Source organism: Aotus nancymaae, unplaced genomic scaffold (genome assembly GCF_030222135.1).
Source record: "Aotus nancymaae isolate 86718 unplaced genomic scaffold, 86718_ANA_hifiasm-v0.15.2.pri h1tg000067l, whole genome shotgun sequence".
Lineage (NCBI taxonomy): Eukaryota > Metazoa > Chordata > Mammalia > Primates > Aotidae > Aotus > Aotus nancymaae.
In genome coordinates this window covers 12,487,954-12,504,127 of record NW_026988482.1, presented here as the reverse complement: position 1 = coordinate 12,504,127, position 16,174 = coordinate 12,487,954, and the positions used below count along the sequence as shown (strand labels likewise).

General features: G+C 34.5%; 1 protein-coding gene across 4 annotated transcripts in view; it reads right to left on the bottom strand.

Moving 5' to 3' along the window:
* CCDC50 (coiled-coil domain containing 50) overlaps positions 1-16,174 on the bottom strand; it is a 72,559-nt gene that overhangs the window by 8,824 nt on the left and 47,561 nt on the right. For 3 of the 4 annotated variants that reach the window (XM_012448933.2, XM_012448932.3, XM_012448934.2), the window contains exons 6-11: positions 12,286-12,813; positions 7,596-7,711; positions 7,146-7,190; positions 6,947-7,051; positions 5,088-5,167; positions 786-892 (exon numbers count right to left, since the gene is read on the bottom strand). In XM_012448933.2, coding sequence (XP_012304356.1) covers positions 786-892; positions 5,088-5,167; positions 6,947-7,051; positions 7,146-7,190; positions 7,596-7,711; positions 12,286-12,813 — 981 coding nt within the window. The remainder of the gene's footprint in view (positions 1-785; positions 893-5,087; positions 5,168-6,946; positions 7,052-7,145; positions 7,191-7,595; positions 7,712-12,285; positions 12,814-16,174) is intronic. The other variant, XM_012448935.2, reaches the window with a different exon arrangement.

Genomic DNA, 16,174 nt, shown 5'->3' with positions numbered 1-16,174 from the left:
TCTAAATGGAGGTCACAATCACCCTTTAAGAATCTGATCAAAGAGCCGGGCGCAGTGGCTCACGCCTGTAATCCCAGCACACTTTGGAAAGCCGAGGTGGAAGGATTACTTGAGTCCAAAAGTTCAAGACCATCCTGGGATGACATGGTAAAACACCATCTCTACAAAAAATATGGAAATTAGCCGAGCATGGTGGCACATGCCTGTAATCCCAGCTACCTGGGAGGCTGAGATGAAAGGATCACCTGAACCCAGGAGACGGAAGCTGCAGTGAGCTGAGATCATGCCACTGTACTTTAGCCTGGGAGACAGAGTGAGACTCTGTCTCCAAAAAAATATATATATATATATATCATATATATATATAATATATATGATATATATTATATATATGACATATAATATATATATGATAGATATATGTGATATATATTATATATATGATATGTAATATATCATATATAATATATCATATATGTATGTATGAATACATATATATCATATATATATGTATGTATGAATCTGATGAAAGTTTTGTGCTCTTTGTAGAGGAACATGTAAATACACAGAATATCTTACATTCAATTTAGGGTGCTCTGTTTTCTGTCTTTTTTGTTACTGTTTTAGTAAATGAGGAGTGCTATAACCACCTGCTGAGGGGAGAATAACTTATTTTTCCACTCTAGTGGTCAGAACACAGAATTTGATGTTTCCACTATAACATGAGGCTTATAATATATATATATAAAAAAGATCCTAAACTTGACCATACATACTCTCCTTACCTTTATGAGAGGACTCTGATTTTGGGAAATGCCGTGTGGAACTCTGCTGGTTTGTAAAATGAGTGTAATCCAAATCTTCACCATCTGTCATGATAGGTGGTGGTGGCCTAAAAGGAAGCCAGAATTTAAAGAGGCATTCTAAGTAATGCTTACTACAACTCCACCTTCCACTGGACTGCAAGGTAAAAACATTTTCTGATGAAATGAAAATCCAAAATGCTTCAGAATTCACACTGTAGTTCTTGGACAGTTGCATGACCTTGAATAAATTATCTTACTGTTCCTTTGTTTTGATGCACATAATTCAATTAAAACAAGTATCTCCTTAACAACTAATGCATGTTAGGAACTGTGCTAGATAAACAAAGATTAGTGAGATGTGACTGCTGCCATTTATAAGAAATACTCTTTTTCTTTACCAAGTAAAAGAAAAAAGAAGAGAATAAGGAACAGAAAATAAGTAATAAAGTCAAGGAAAAAAGAGGAAGGTAGAAGACAGACAAGGAGGGAGGAAATGGAAGCAAATTTCATGAGTAACGTTCCTTAATCCACTAGGTGGCAAAACAGATCTTAATACATTTGCAACTTCTATGCAATACATTTGCAACATTTTATGGCAAAAAAAAAAAGACAAAATTTTTACTAAACTTTTTATTAATACTCAGTATTGATTTATGCAAACATGTGGCATTGAAGCAGAAAACCTCTCATTCTTTTTCTTATTTCCCAAAGGTGTACTCAAAGTTTGCACTAAAGCATAGCATGAGATTAAGATTTATCAAATATATAGGCCATTTTGTACAATTATATGTAAAATCTAGAAGGCATAAGTATTCTGAGGTTTGTAAAGTTATAGTTGGTTTGGTACAATGGACTCTGTCATGTAAAAATAAGAGCAAGTGTTTTCAGATTTTTTTATCTTGTCCCTAAGCAGTAAGTCTTTCCCTGGGTATTCAGCAGCCAGAAGAGGTCAGCATGGGATGTAAACTGTTATATGTACTGAGGACTATGCTACAGGTTCTACACAGATTATCTCAATTAACTTTCAGGACAAGTGTATACGCTATCATATACATATTTCAGAGTCAGATTAGGTTAGATAAGGTAAATGATCTGTCCATGCTCACACAGCAGTTAAGTGGCAGACCCAGGCCTCAAACTCAACTGGATTTTAAAACCAGTGTTCATAACTACTATACTATGCTCTACTACATAGGTGCGTATTTTTATCAGGAGCAGCATCATCTGCATACAAGACTATATGTATATAAGTATGTATACATTTGCATCTTAGATTTCCATAAGTACACTTTCATATGTATCTGTACTTATACTTTCAAATATCATTTCATGCATTTGTTATATGCATATAAGTGAACACAGTGAATAATGTAGTATTTTTCTTATTTTTATTTTTATATCATTTTTTACAAATATTGGAAATTAAATGGTGTTTTTCTCTAATACTGACATTTATAATTCTTATCTTTAAAAAATAATGTAAGACTTGGTAGAAAACTTGAGACAAAGCAATCTGACCTCTAGGATTAAAGAAATTAGCTTCAAAAAGCAAATAAGTGTCTTAAGAAGTGACTCAGGACCAAAAAAAACAGGGTTGGTAATAAGAATGACCCAGTCTGCCCTTCACTCTTTTATTAATGTCATTAGGCAGTCAAAAAATCAGAAAGACAGAAGTTGGACTCACAAAAACAATCCATGATTATTGCCTCACCATCAACTCATCATCAAGGAAAAGTATGCTAAAGTTATGAAACAAAGCACAGGATGCCCACAAGTCTTCTAGCATGTCCATGTAAAGATAAACAAATCAATCTAGAATGTTTTCAGTTCTCTTAAGTGTTCTCCTAAGTTCTGTTCAATTTCAGGTTATGCAGAGAACAAACCTTGGTTTACTGTTGTCAGGAGTCCTATCACCCTGACAATTCCATTACTGGGTATATACCCAAAAGAAAATAAATCAGTCTATCAAAAAGGCACGTGCACTTGTATGTTCATCGCAGCACTCCTCACAATAGCAAAGACACGGAATCAACCAAAATGCCCATCAACAGTTAATTAGATAAAGAAAATGTGGTATATACATACTAAAGAATACTACATAGCCATTAAAAAAAGGATGAAATCATGTCCTTTGCTGCACCCTGGATGCCTCTGGAGGACATTATCCTATGTGAATTAATACAGAAACAGAATGTTCTCACTTATAAGTGGGAGCTAAATCCTGGGTTCACATGGACTTAAATATGTGAATAACAGCCAATGGGAACTCCAAAAGAAGGAAATGAGGCAAGGGCTGAAAAACTTCCCCATTGGGTACTCTCTTCACTATCTGGGTGACAAACTCAATAAAGTCCAAACCTCAGTACCACACAATATACTTCTGTAACAAACCTACACATGTATCCCCATGAATCTAAAATAAAAGAACCTAAAAATGGAAATTTTTGAAAAATAACAAAAGTTAAACACACAGAGTTGAAAATTTTTAACAGACAAATCAGATCTTTGACTATAAATATTATAAGCTCTACATGAATATTTGCTTCTCCTCTACTACTACTATCACTACACTTTAGTAATAAACATCTTAACCTAGGAAGTGCCGTGTTTTTCAATCCTTGAAACCAACTCTTTCTGTATAGTTAGCTAAACTTTTGCACCATGATTAAATGTGAAGAAGGAAAATCACAGATTCTAACCAGAAAGTATACATTCTGATATCAGTTGTGCAAGGTATCTACATATGGCAAGATATATAAGCTTTAATTTTTAACTATGAAAACACAGCTTTCATAAAATTATTATTCTTTTTTTGTTTTGTCATATATACAATCCTTCTAAAACGACATTTAAAGACAAATGCTCCACTAAGGTAAAAACAAAAATTTCTACTCTACTAGCTGTAAGTCACTTTTCATTCATTTACAATAGCCATTTTTAATACAGGATCATTTGATTATTCACTCTTTCAATACACCAAATATTTCTAAAGTATCTATTACATTCCAAAAACTTGTTTTCAGACTTTAATAAACCATCTTAAGAAACCATCCAAGACTGTTCCATCATATATACTGTCAACAGTATTAGTATTCTAAAGAAGTCAAGGATTTGAAAACTGCAGACTAAGCCTAAGGATGATTTAATTCATTTGACTAAAAAAAGGATAATAATCTGGATGTATTTACTTACTGAGAACAGATTAGCTGCTGCTTCTTTTACTTGGATACTTTGGGAATGTACTAACCTATATAGTTCTAAAAAATGTTTGGCAGGTGCTTAACCAAAAGCTACAACAGAAACAGATTTTATATAACTAGACGGAATATGCCACTATTGTTCTCAGAGCAATACAAATCCAATGTAATTTGCTGAAGGGTTTTTATCTTCTGAAAGCAAATGAGTTTTAAAATAGAGGATTATTTTCTAAGGACGCTAAATACATTGACTTGAAGGAAACAAATCTAGGAGCTTAAGTGTGGGAAATGAGTGGCACCAATAGTGTCAATTATTCAACGAAATAAACGTTACGTTTTAAGAATTATAAATATTACTAATCAGAAACAAAATTCAAATGAATAATTCTGAGTTTTCAAAATGTTAAATTTAGTGTTACTTCTGTCTTTTCGTTTTTAACATTTTTTTCTTCACATTCCAATCATGTTTAAGGCAACCAAATGCAATTAAAAAAAAAAAGGTTACTTCCAAAGAGACTTAAATGTTGACAGCTTGAAGCAGAAAGACAACAGCTGCTCCATAACTATTACCCATGACTGTTTGGGATAAATTAGAAAGTATGTACACCATAGCCACAGCTATTTGTCCAGTGGGATTTAGACAGTCTGCAAGGATTCAAGATTTTGTCAAGGACACTGAGATTCAGAAAGAAATGAGTTTGAGCATGTGTAAATGTCACGGACACATCAGTGTGGCTATAAAACCCGGTAAAAACTTAAAACCTGAAATTTTATTTAGGAAAAAGATCACTCTCATTCTCCAAGCTGAAAGTACAACTTCAGTGAACGCAGAGGTAAGAATTAGTTCTAACAGAAAGTTACGTCCTTCCTTATCCACCTCAACTTTTGTAAAATTTCTGTGTGTGCAACTCAATTTAAGACGGAAAATAAAGTTTGAAAATAACCCTGAAGGTCTTGACACTACCTCACAAATGCAGATTTTTGGATCTTTTCTTCAAAATACAAATACTCTTCTCAGGCAACTGTCATCTCCTTACTCACCCCGAAGTCAACTTCCTCATTTTCCTTTAAGATGTCATCTTACCGTGCTGGCGTTTCATTCTTAGAACGGTGAGGTTCATCACTCTCTTTTGACTTTGAGTGTGCTGCTTTAGCTGTTTTTGGCTATAGACAAAAAATACAAACAAACAAAAATAATGCACACACACAATCCAGAATCATCAAACAAAGGGAAAGATTAGGTTTAGAAAGTATGTTTATCATGCCAAGCTCTCCCCAATTTCAGATTAATTATATTTAGTTGAACAATATAAAATATTTTTATATATGGCCACTGAGAGGTAAAAAACTTAAACAAAGGTATGCTTTGGACCTACATGGAAGGTGTGTTTAGCCCACTCATCTGACAGCCTTAGAGCAGCCAGAGAAATGGGTTAAACACACATGAACATACTTCCCTAGTGCATGGCCACTGATTATTAACATAATACCTACATAGCAGCTGACAAGAACTAGCGGACACCCAGAGTTTGTGGAATCCAGGTTTGTACACTCTAACTTATTTCCGCACAACTGTCTTAGGCTGATTTCCAGCCAGTAAACTAAGGCAAATTCAAGTCAACTTTTCCAAGAGTGGAACTATACCAGTACCAGTTATAAAATAAAAATTACAGAAGTCATGGTACTTGCTAGAGATGTGGCCATTGCCCTCTGACATGCTTGATGTATAATCCTTCTCTTTCCTAGTTAAGGTAGCAAAGAATCTGAGTAACTCCTGGGCAATTATTTGTCGCTTAACTTATTTAACAGAAGTATTTATGAATTGTTAACTAAAACAATATTTTAGAAAAAAATCCTGAATTACTCACCTAGGTAAAAGAAAGAGCTAAATACACATAATTAATATGAGAATAATACATTCATTGTTTTTAGGCTAACGTGGGTAACTGAGCAACAGGAAAGAGTACAGCAATACTATTAGCAGGGTTTCTACACCTTCTTTTTCCTCACAACCATTACTGAGACTATGAAGTGTGATCAGAAATCCAATGAAGGAATTTGTTTGAGAGACCAGTGCTAAACACCAACTGTATCAGGTATACACAACCTAGGTTTCATCTTCTGGGCCTACTGTAAACTCCCTCCTTAAAAATCCTGTATTGTACGAATTCTGTCCCTATTTGTCTCCTCTATTCCCACCTAGCTTGACCTTCTATTTGTTAGCTATCTACACTTTGTCTTCCTCTCTACATTATACACTACTATCAGGAAAAAACGTCTTTCCATGTAGGTCCAAAGTGTTGCCTTGTGCGCTGTCACTGATGAGTAAAGTCTGCTAAACTGAAACTTCCAACTACTGCATACAGTATAGAAATTACAGCAGAATGAATTGCAGTAACCGCTTATTTTGTCTACTATTTCTGATCAATGAGGGGAAAGGTAACAGTCCAAACTCATGCTAGACAGGTCTTTCACTGTGACATAAGTAATAATTGTTGGTGATAAGTATGTATCTTTCAGTCTGCTACAAACCACATTACATCAAAGGAAAAAGAAATAAATACATGATAGAGATGGAAGATAATGTAAAAACAAAGAGTAAAGATGGGAAGATAAGGTCATTGTGGAAAATATGAAAGCATGTGAAAATGCTACATTTTTCTATAATCAAAGTACTGTATATGAAAACTAAGACTGTTCATGACCTGAAGCACTTGCATTTCAGTCGGTCTTAAAGGGAATAGAATGAGTTTTCAATCTTAGAACTTTTTACATAGTTATTTTCAAACTTCAGTGATTTTTCATGGTGATGCAACCTTCACGAATCAGATTCACATACGCAATACAGATAATTTATATATCCATATATCCTTAATATATTTGCAGACCTTAACTTAAAAGCCGAGTCCCCTTTTCATTTCTTATTTCTAATTAGAAAACTACCTTCCACTCAGGGTCTTGCTTTCTTTTGTCCAAAGATGATTTCTCCCGCTCCTTGGCTTTTTTATAAGCTTTCTTTTCTTCAGCCATTAGAAGTCGAGCGATTTCCTAAAAAATACAGTCAACATCACTAACTGCAGAGTTGCAGACAGAAATATACGGCGCTATTTCCAAAGAATATCAGCTAAATTCATTAACTTACTTCATCTTGAGCTACTTGAGCGGCTCTCATGTCCACCTGGGTAGCCTATGATTATTGAAAATACAAAAACAAATAATTTAATTGGAATCTATGTTGTCTATTTTTAATATCTTGTACAAAATAAGCTGGTTTATGAAAATAATTGTGATTCATGTTCCTGAGGTTGATAATCAGTTGGTATGCTTTCACCAGCCAGAACAGGAGCTCTTTTTATCAAATCCCCCTGCAGGGTCATGGAGAACAATCATGGAGAGACGGGGCTATGGACTTCATTGTTAATCCTTACTCACTAAGCAAAACTGGATACTCTGTTCCGATTGTCTTGATTTTTCCACTCATAAAAAAGGTTTCTCAATTGATAGAGGACTATTAATATAATCTCAAGATAGACTGAATTCAGAAAAAAATACCCATCAATATAGCTAAACTTTTGCCTTAAAACATGCTCACCAGAAGTTCTTCTTCTTGCAGTTTTCTGGCAATTTCAGCATCATACCATTCCTGATCCCTGTGGGTTACTCGTGATGGAGTAGATATAGCTTCTTTTGTTGTTCTTGACTTCATTCCTTTAAAAAAAAAAAAAAAAACTCAATTTAATAAAACAACTGAGGATGTTTTCTGAGAAGTTACAAAATTTAAGATGAAGATTTTCTTTCGTAGCTAACAATGACAATATTACCTCTACTCCAGAATTCAGTGTGGGGTGCACTTAAAATATTTTTGCCCTAGGAATGGAAGTGGCAATGTAGATAATGCATACATTTAAACAAAGGTATCTAACCAAACCTGCCTGGTAAAAACTCCCCTCTCACATAGTTTCTGCAACAGCAGAAAATTATGTAAGAAGCTGCAAGTGAGGACCTGGAAAATACAAAGTGAAAAAAAAAAGTCACTGAAAATAAAAAGAATTTAAAGAAAAGCAAATTATAGAGTCAGAGTTTAAAAGAGGCTAAGCTATCAAGGATGGAGGAGAGGAAAGGCTTCCTCCCATTTACCTCAGCCTGCATACTTATTACTTCAGAGGGAACAGAAACAGCATCACCTGGTAGTCATGTGATGACATCTGTTAGCCAAGCAGTAGCCCTGCCATGGCTTTTGCTCTGAGAGTAAATAAACCCACATACTTTAGATCTTCCCCACAGCTTTGATCAGATTGATGGCACTGTTAAATTTTAGGGACGATATAACATAAGAGCTTTATCGAGAGCACAATGACCACAGAGTTCTCTTCCAATTTATTCCTATAAAGCAATTCTCGCTTTAAACTTTTACTGAGTGTATTATATTCAGAATTAATAGAAATTTTGAATACAGTGAACAAGATTACTCATCTGAAATAGTTCAGTTCACAGAGGAGAAGGAAAATGTACTCCTGATTGTCTGTCTATTTATACCAGTGGTTGTCAACCAGGGCTATATATTAGAATCACATGACAGTGCTCTGAATACATATAAAAATATTTGCCCCAACCTCCAGGGATTCTAAGTTAAGTAGCCTGGTTGTGACCTGTCCTTGGGTAAGTCTGTTTTAAATCTTCCCAGTTGATTCTTACTTGCAATTAATATTGGAATCACTGGTTTAGTGTATTATGTCCATTAAAATTACTGTAAATTAAAATAATTTTTATAAAAATGTTTCACATTTGACTCACTTGCTATTAATTTTTTTAAAAAGGAAAGAAAATAAAATACAAGTAAATACTGGGCAAATGATGAGAATTTAAGTATTTTGTGAAGCCTATTTCTACACAACTTTCAACATGGCTTCTAAAGTCACCGACTCAACATCTGTCTTCCCTACAAAGACAGACTAGTAAACCTGGCTTTCTTAGCTTCAGACCTAATAGAACCTGATTGCACAGACCACTTCAAATCATCTCTACAGCTACCGAGTCTTATGCTGGGCTGGGCTTAATCTAGATTTCCGAGTGGTTTGAGACAGCAAAAAAACAATGGCATAGTCTCAAGAGTGGACCATCTGTAAACAGAATATAAATCTCCCTGAGTTATTTAGCTTAGTCATAACTAGGAAGATTTCAGAAAAAATGAAATTAGATAAGGAACTCAGTACTGGGCAAAGTCAGTGGATAAGAGAGTCTGCTATATATACCATATTCCAATTTATAGAAAAAATGGCTAGTTGAATAAGCAGCCCAAAGCCTAATTAAGGATTATGGAACATGCCTCGCTCCTTCACTTTTGCCATCAGTCAAATAATACAGTGAGATGTGCTAAAATGATAAGAGACCAAATTTTTTCCACTATTATGCCTCCTAAAGTAAACCACAGAATTAACCAAGAAGATATTTCACTTTAAATTTTATTAAAGACACATTGTTTTAAATTCTGCCAAAGACAATATTCCACTGAACAGTCTAATTGGTTTGACAGGTGATAAGACTGTAACCTCTGGCAGTTAAAAAGAGAATGATGACTTAGTAAGAGTCAGAATCTGAAGGAATATCTCTCAGTTCCAAATATTTAGAGGGGAAATAGTTTACTTAAACCCTTGATGTATCGCTGGAATGTGTACATCTCATTAAGTAGAAAATCCCCACAGCTAGGAATACTAAAATTCTGCATTGTCTGCAGAAATACTAAATTTCCCATTCTCTGCAGTGTCCTCTAGACCTAAGGTGACAAGAATTTTTTTAAGGATATAGAAAAAAAAAACTCACAGATAGTGCAGTGTAAGGCCATCATTTAAGAAAACAAAGATGTCTAAAAAATTTTTTAAATGTAATGAACTGAAGGAAATTAAGGAACAAGCTTCCTGCATCTCAGTATGCTAAAGAGACTCTGGAAACTAGCTTTCAAAAAATCGAGTGAGTGGTATTTTCAAGTTCCATATATATCTTTATATAACACTTCCTTGTCTTTTTCTGTTCATCATCCTTCGGTTTGAGAACACAAGAACATCCCTAAATGAATACAAAACTTCAATCTTAAATAAGTTTACAGAATAAAATTGTTAAAAGTACTGATATCAAGATAACTTTATTCTGAGCTTGGAATAAGGTAAAATAAAAGCTTCTTTTTGATATCATGTAAGAATATTTGTAATACACCAGTCTGACATTTAGGGAATGTCAGTATATTTGACTAACAATTCACAGCAGAACAGTGCAAATATTTATGGCCCTGTGAGTTTAGAAGTTAACCTGCAGAAAATGATAAGCTGTTAAGAATTTACAATCTAATAGAGCAGTAACTCTGAAAGGTTAGGTACCCACTGCCCTGTAGAAAATTAACCTATCTTATACTTAATTTAAAATTTTACTTTGCGCTCCTTTTCAGCTGATTCTATTAATGCTGCTCTCTGTAAACGCTCTTCGAATCAGCTCCCTGTCATCCTGATAGTTTCTTCATTATTAAGTTAAATATAACTTTGGTCTGTCCTAACAACTTTAAGAACTATGCTTTTACAACAGCAAGAACAGATGCCACTACCAGTAATTATATTGTAATGTAATCCTCTGACCTAGTCCAGTGAGTTACAAAATCAAATGCCTACAAAGCCTAGAAAGGTAAAGTGTAAAAAGCAAGCTGAATATAAAATGATAGATGCAAATCAGCTTGTGTTGTAGCCATTTTAACATCTGCCTGGTAGCACTGTTTTTTAATCCCTTGTACTGGCAAAATAAAAAGCAAAACAAAACATTTGCAATTCCAGTAGTGGAGCCTTTGAGTCAGTGTTTAGTGTCATGCTTCCTAAGCCTATTTAAAATATCCTGGGGCATAACTAAAAGCCGCTAAAGTCTAAGTAGCCTTCAGGGCACTCTTGAAAGTCAGATTCACAGACGCAGAACCCTAAAGGTCAGTGTACAACCATTCCTCCTCCGTATTTCCCCCACACCTTTGGAACTCCAAAATGTCTTTCTAAACCTGAAAATGGTGTAACTGCCTCATAAACCTACTCAAGATAGATTATATCACACTTTCCTCTATTCTACCACAGCTCTTTGTTAACGTCTCCCTAACAAAGTGTATCTTATTTGAAATTGTTTACATACCCATCTTTTTGGCTGGAATCCAAGTACAAAACCTAAGACAAGAATATTTGTGGCAGCTACTCAGAATGGCTTCCTGAACTAAATTTTAGTTTTCTGCCTAACCAAGTCCTTTAATAAGAAATAACATGACAGGAAAAGCCAACTTCACCCGAATCTACAACCTAGAAACAAGTTCTCTGACCACAAATAGAACTTGACTGGCTCCTTGGTACTATGATTTCTAGTGCTACAGTCACATACATGGAAAACATCACCTCAGCAGTTTATAGAAAATAGAACCAATACTGTGTCAATGATGGACTTCAGAGTTAAGCTTCAGGAGTGCCAGAAATTTGAGGTTTATCTGTAATATTTACCTCATTCCTATACAGGTACCAAGAACTTACCTGTACTGACACTTTAGAACACCAACAGTAGAGTTAGAGCTGGAGAAAGTTAGAGCATAAAAAGTAACTTACCGCAATGACTTTAAACTTTAAGTCCCTAAGAATCTACCTCCAGGTCTAAAACATGCCCAAACTGCCAGGCCTCACTCCAGAGATGATAATATATGTGAAACCCAGAAATTTCCATTTCTAGCTAACAGCTGATTTTGATGAAAATGAACCGAGACACATTATTTGAAAAATGCTTTTTTAAAAGACTGCCAATCCAACTCCTCATTTAACAAATGAGAAAGATGAAGTCTAAAAAATACAGTATTTCCGACTCTATTGGCCTTTTGGTCAGGCAAATACTATCAAGACAGACTCATCAGCTCTTCCAGGTTCACTGAAGTAAAACCAGAAATTCAGGAGTTTTGATTTAGTATCAGAATCTTTGATATGCAGTTTTGGTACATGAAGAACTGTATCTGGAATGGTTACCTCTAATACAACTTGGGCCTGGAAGAACTCTCCAAGCAATCAATGCATTCTCACAGAAGGGAAAAGTTACAAATATTTTCCTGCTTCTTACAGACCTGAGATTAAGTGTGTACCTTTTATAATATATTGCTCTAGGATTCATTTCAAAGTCACGAGCACAAACTTGAGAGAAAGAAAGGTTGCTTAAGATACTTATTAAATTCATTGGTTTGCAGGTATATACGTGATACCAGGACTTCCATCATGACTGTCATCTTTTACCTGGGTCATGGAGGTGGACCTGCTTCTCACGCTCTGAGAATGGAGGATTCCTGGGCCTGTGTCTCCTTTTTCTGTGCTCACCTTGCCCATGGTCCCTCCCATATACAACTTCCTTGCAGTGAAGCCCTGCTTTTTGTGAGGGCTTGGGTGAAAGTCGGTCTTGGTGTTGAGAATGTTTTTCCCAATTTCGAGTCCGATGGTTACTCTTAGCCTCCCAGTCATCATATTCAGTGCTCAGAAACACTTCACCACTGATCGCGGGAAGTGGAGGTCTCCGGAGCCTCTCCTGAGTGGATCGTTTCCTTTCATGCTGCTGACTGTTAATTTGGGGATTGTCCCTCATTGTGCCCCAGCTAGAGGATGACAGGGATCTCTCTGATGAACAATGCTGTTCTGGCTCTTCCAAGTTCTCCAGTGGATGTTCTGGTTTCTCTTTCTTCTGCTTCACAGTCTTTCCATCTCTTTGGAGTCTACAAGGTCTTGAGAATCCAGAACCCAATTCCCTGGCCCTCCTTGACCTTGATTGGTCTGAGTGGAGGCAGAGGAATGTGAAAAATAAAAATGCAAATTAATTTAATGAGAGTATGAACTCATTACACAGGGGAGAGTCTGGGCCCCAGTTTAAGACCTTTAAAAATGGAGAAAACTGATTTTTCAACTTAACAAATTGAGAAGAGGGGATGAGAATTACTGAAACAGTCCATGCATACCTGAAGAATTCTGGATACACAGCCAAAAAGGTAAGAAACTAAAATTAAGTGAATCATATGTGAAAGAAGAATTTGATCATGACTAGGTAGAACTAACAACACTTTAATATTTGCCAATAACAAAAATTATAGCTATTAGAGATTAAGTTATATTTATAAACCAATTTGAAACTAGTATAGAGTAAAAATTAAAGGTGGAGTAATCTTGTAAAACAAAAAAATTAAGCTTTGTAATTTTAGACAGAGGCTTTCAAATATTCTTATTGGAAATGCCAACAGAACTGTATCAGAGTATTGCTAGTTTCTCTGGGTTCAGAGAAATGATCCACAGATTTTTATATTCCTCTATTTGCCAACTTTATGTGGTCAGAGCAAACATACTCAGTCACTTCAGAAAACAGTCCTCTATTACAATTCAATGTAAAAGAGGATCAAGTAGACGAGAATTTGGAGTTCATGACCCTGTTATCTTTAAATAACTCTTTTCTCAATCTTAGTTGAAACTTGACAAAGGAAAAAATTTAAAAGGGTTGCCCTGATGGAACAAAAATTTGTATAAAAATAACAACATATGCTAAATATATGTCCCCAAATTTAACACAAACTTCAAAAACAGCACAGATACAGTGCTTTTTCAGGTCTTTTTTAGGCACAAGTATACCATGAAAACAAAGGCAGCAAATTAATATGCACTTTGCAAGAATATACCGATCTTAACATTTTCTAGAACTTTTTACTACATTTTGGAAATGACAATAAAATCCCACTTCCATGGAAAATTGCTAAAGTAGCCAAGATTCCCCACTGGAATCAACCGCTTGCTGAATGCATTTGAAAGAGCTACCATAAGTTGAAGAGATGTAAAGAAAATAAAAAACTTACATCTTTTCTTTCTAACTGTTTCATTTGATATTAATCTGATAAATGAATAGAGCAAGAAAGAAATATGTGCTAAATGTTCCAATGATGCCATAAGTTTCCATTAAAAACCTCAAATTGTTTCCTCTTCAGCTTTCCAGAAGAAAAGAAAGCTTGCTTCCAAAGATAAATGTGAATTAAAATTTGTTTTCTCAACAGTTTGTAGAAGTATTTATCTTCATTGTTGTATTTTACATAAAATCAAAAGTGAAACAGAACAATTACCCTATGATAAAAAAAAAAAACCACTCTTTTAAGCAAACTATTAAGTCTATCATGAAAACTGAGAAAGAATCAAGTAGTCACTGCTGTAAATTAATAATAAAGACCAGCTACTTAAATGATGACCATATCCAGGGAACAGTGATTTACAGTGTTACCAAAAATGTGCTCACTTAAGAGTTGCAGAAGTGAAGTCCACCTTCCAGCTCAAAAGAAACAAAAACGGTTTGGGTTCTGACATGAATTTGTGATGTCATGATTTTTAATTCCTTCTAAATAGTTAATTAATATTTGTAGTTTTACTTTTAGGAAATACGTTGCAGGAATTATTACAGAGCTGTTACTACATTTTCACATAGCTGACTGGAAAAATTTATTCTCTAATAATAAATGTGTCTGCTGTGACAGCTTTAAATCTTGGGACAAAAAAGATGAGGTGGGGAATCTGAATGCTTTAAAATCACATATAGTTGAGGACTGAGACTTGTATGCTTCTTGAGACCAAGTTATTTGGCAAATATAACTTACTCCCACTGCCAATACATATATATGTATTATGTATTGGCATATACATAATATGTATACATAATATATGCCAATACATAATACATATATATGTATACACACACATACACGAATATATATATATGCATTTTATGTGTGCCTCCATGTTTGGCTTTCAAAATAGGATAGAAATATAAAATATTATATTATACACATATAACACTGATATATGTATAAACAATAAGCACTTCACCAAAATTGCATTATTTGATCTTCTCAACATCCAAATGAAGGATTTACTTTTATAATCTCCATTTTAATTATTCAGTACACAACTTCATTAAAATTAATATTGTTCTAAGGAGGGGAGAGGACTTGAAACACAGTCTTATGACTCCAAACACCATGACTTTAAAAAAAAATTACCAATATGACTGCAATAAGTGGCTTTGAAAGAAAAACATGGATTCACTAATAAATAATATTTATCATTTAAGAGCTGATATAAATTTGACAAATGTTTTACACAACTTCAAATTTGTAGAAAATCTATAAATAATCATTCTAATAGATAACGTATTAAAGTTCAAGTTACATAAAAGCTGAAAAATTGACCGTTTCTGTAATGATGTACTGTGATTACTATGCAAGTAAGGCAAAAATCAAGTAGATACACAAAGACATACAGAGAAGTATAATTAAAGAATATCCAGATGTGTTGGGAAAGGACCAGTGCAAAGAACAGAGGACTGCTTTGTAAATATGAGCTCAACTGTAATACGGTTTCTGTGGAACTGAACTTGGTCTAACACAAGGGCATATTAATGAGGACCCCATCTTCAACAATATACAATCTCCCAACAACACAGCTGAGACAAGAGAAATTCCAGTATTTATACACATGTGCTCAGGAGGTCACCATTTCCTGTTCCTCAATACTACCTTCAAAGTCCCTCTCTCCCCAAAGAAACAAGCATATATGCCACTCTCTACAAATTTAACAGAGTAATTAAAATAAACATAAAATACTTTGAAAAACTTTTATGTGTTCCTGAAAAACCACTGAATTCTTAACATAGTCCCCTGCCCTAGAGAAATAAATCAGGATGACAGTACTCTGGTCAAAAAAACAGGTTTAAGTCTCAATTCAAGTTAGCATAAGGCTTTAAGAGGGGAAGGTTAAAATTAATTCTTTAATGCATTTAATTACTTGTCATCCTAATGTTTTTATAGACTGAATAGTTTAAAATAATAACATTTACAGTGAATATATCTCCAAAGCAGAATTTTTTAAAAAGAGGAAAAAACCAGACCACATTTCTAAGATTTTAAATTGAAGCTGAAGAGCAACACTTTACTTTCTGATCTTTAGTACAGCAAAATGTGGCGATAATTTTTCTTTTTCAATGACATAATTTATAGTTTCATCAGAAAAACCAGCATAAAGACAAATGGCTATCAAAAAAGTGCTGAGTGTTTTACATATGGAGGAAGAACACATCAAGCAATAAACTGAGAATCAGCCTGCTTACTGA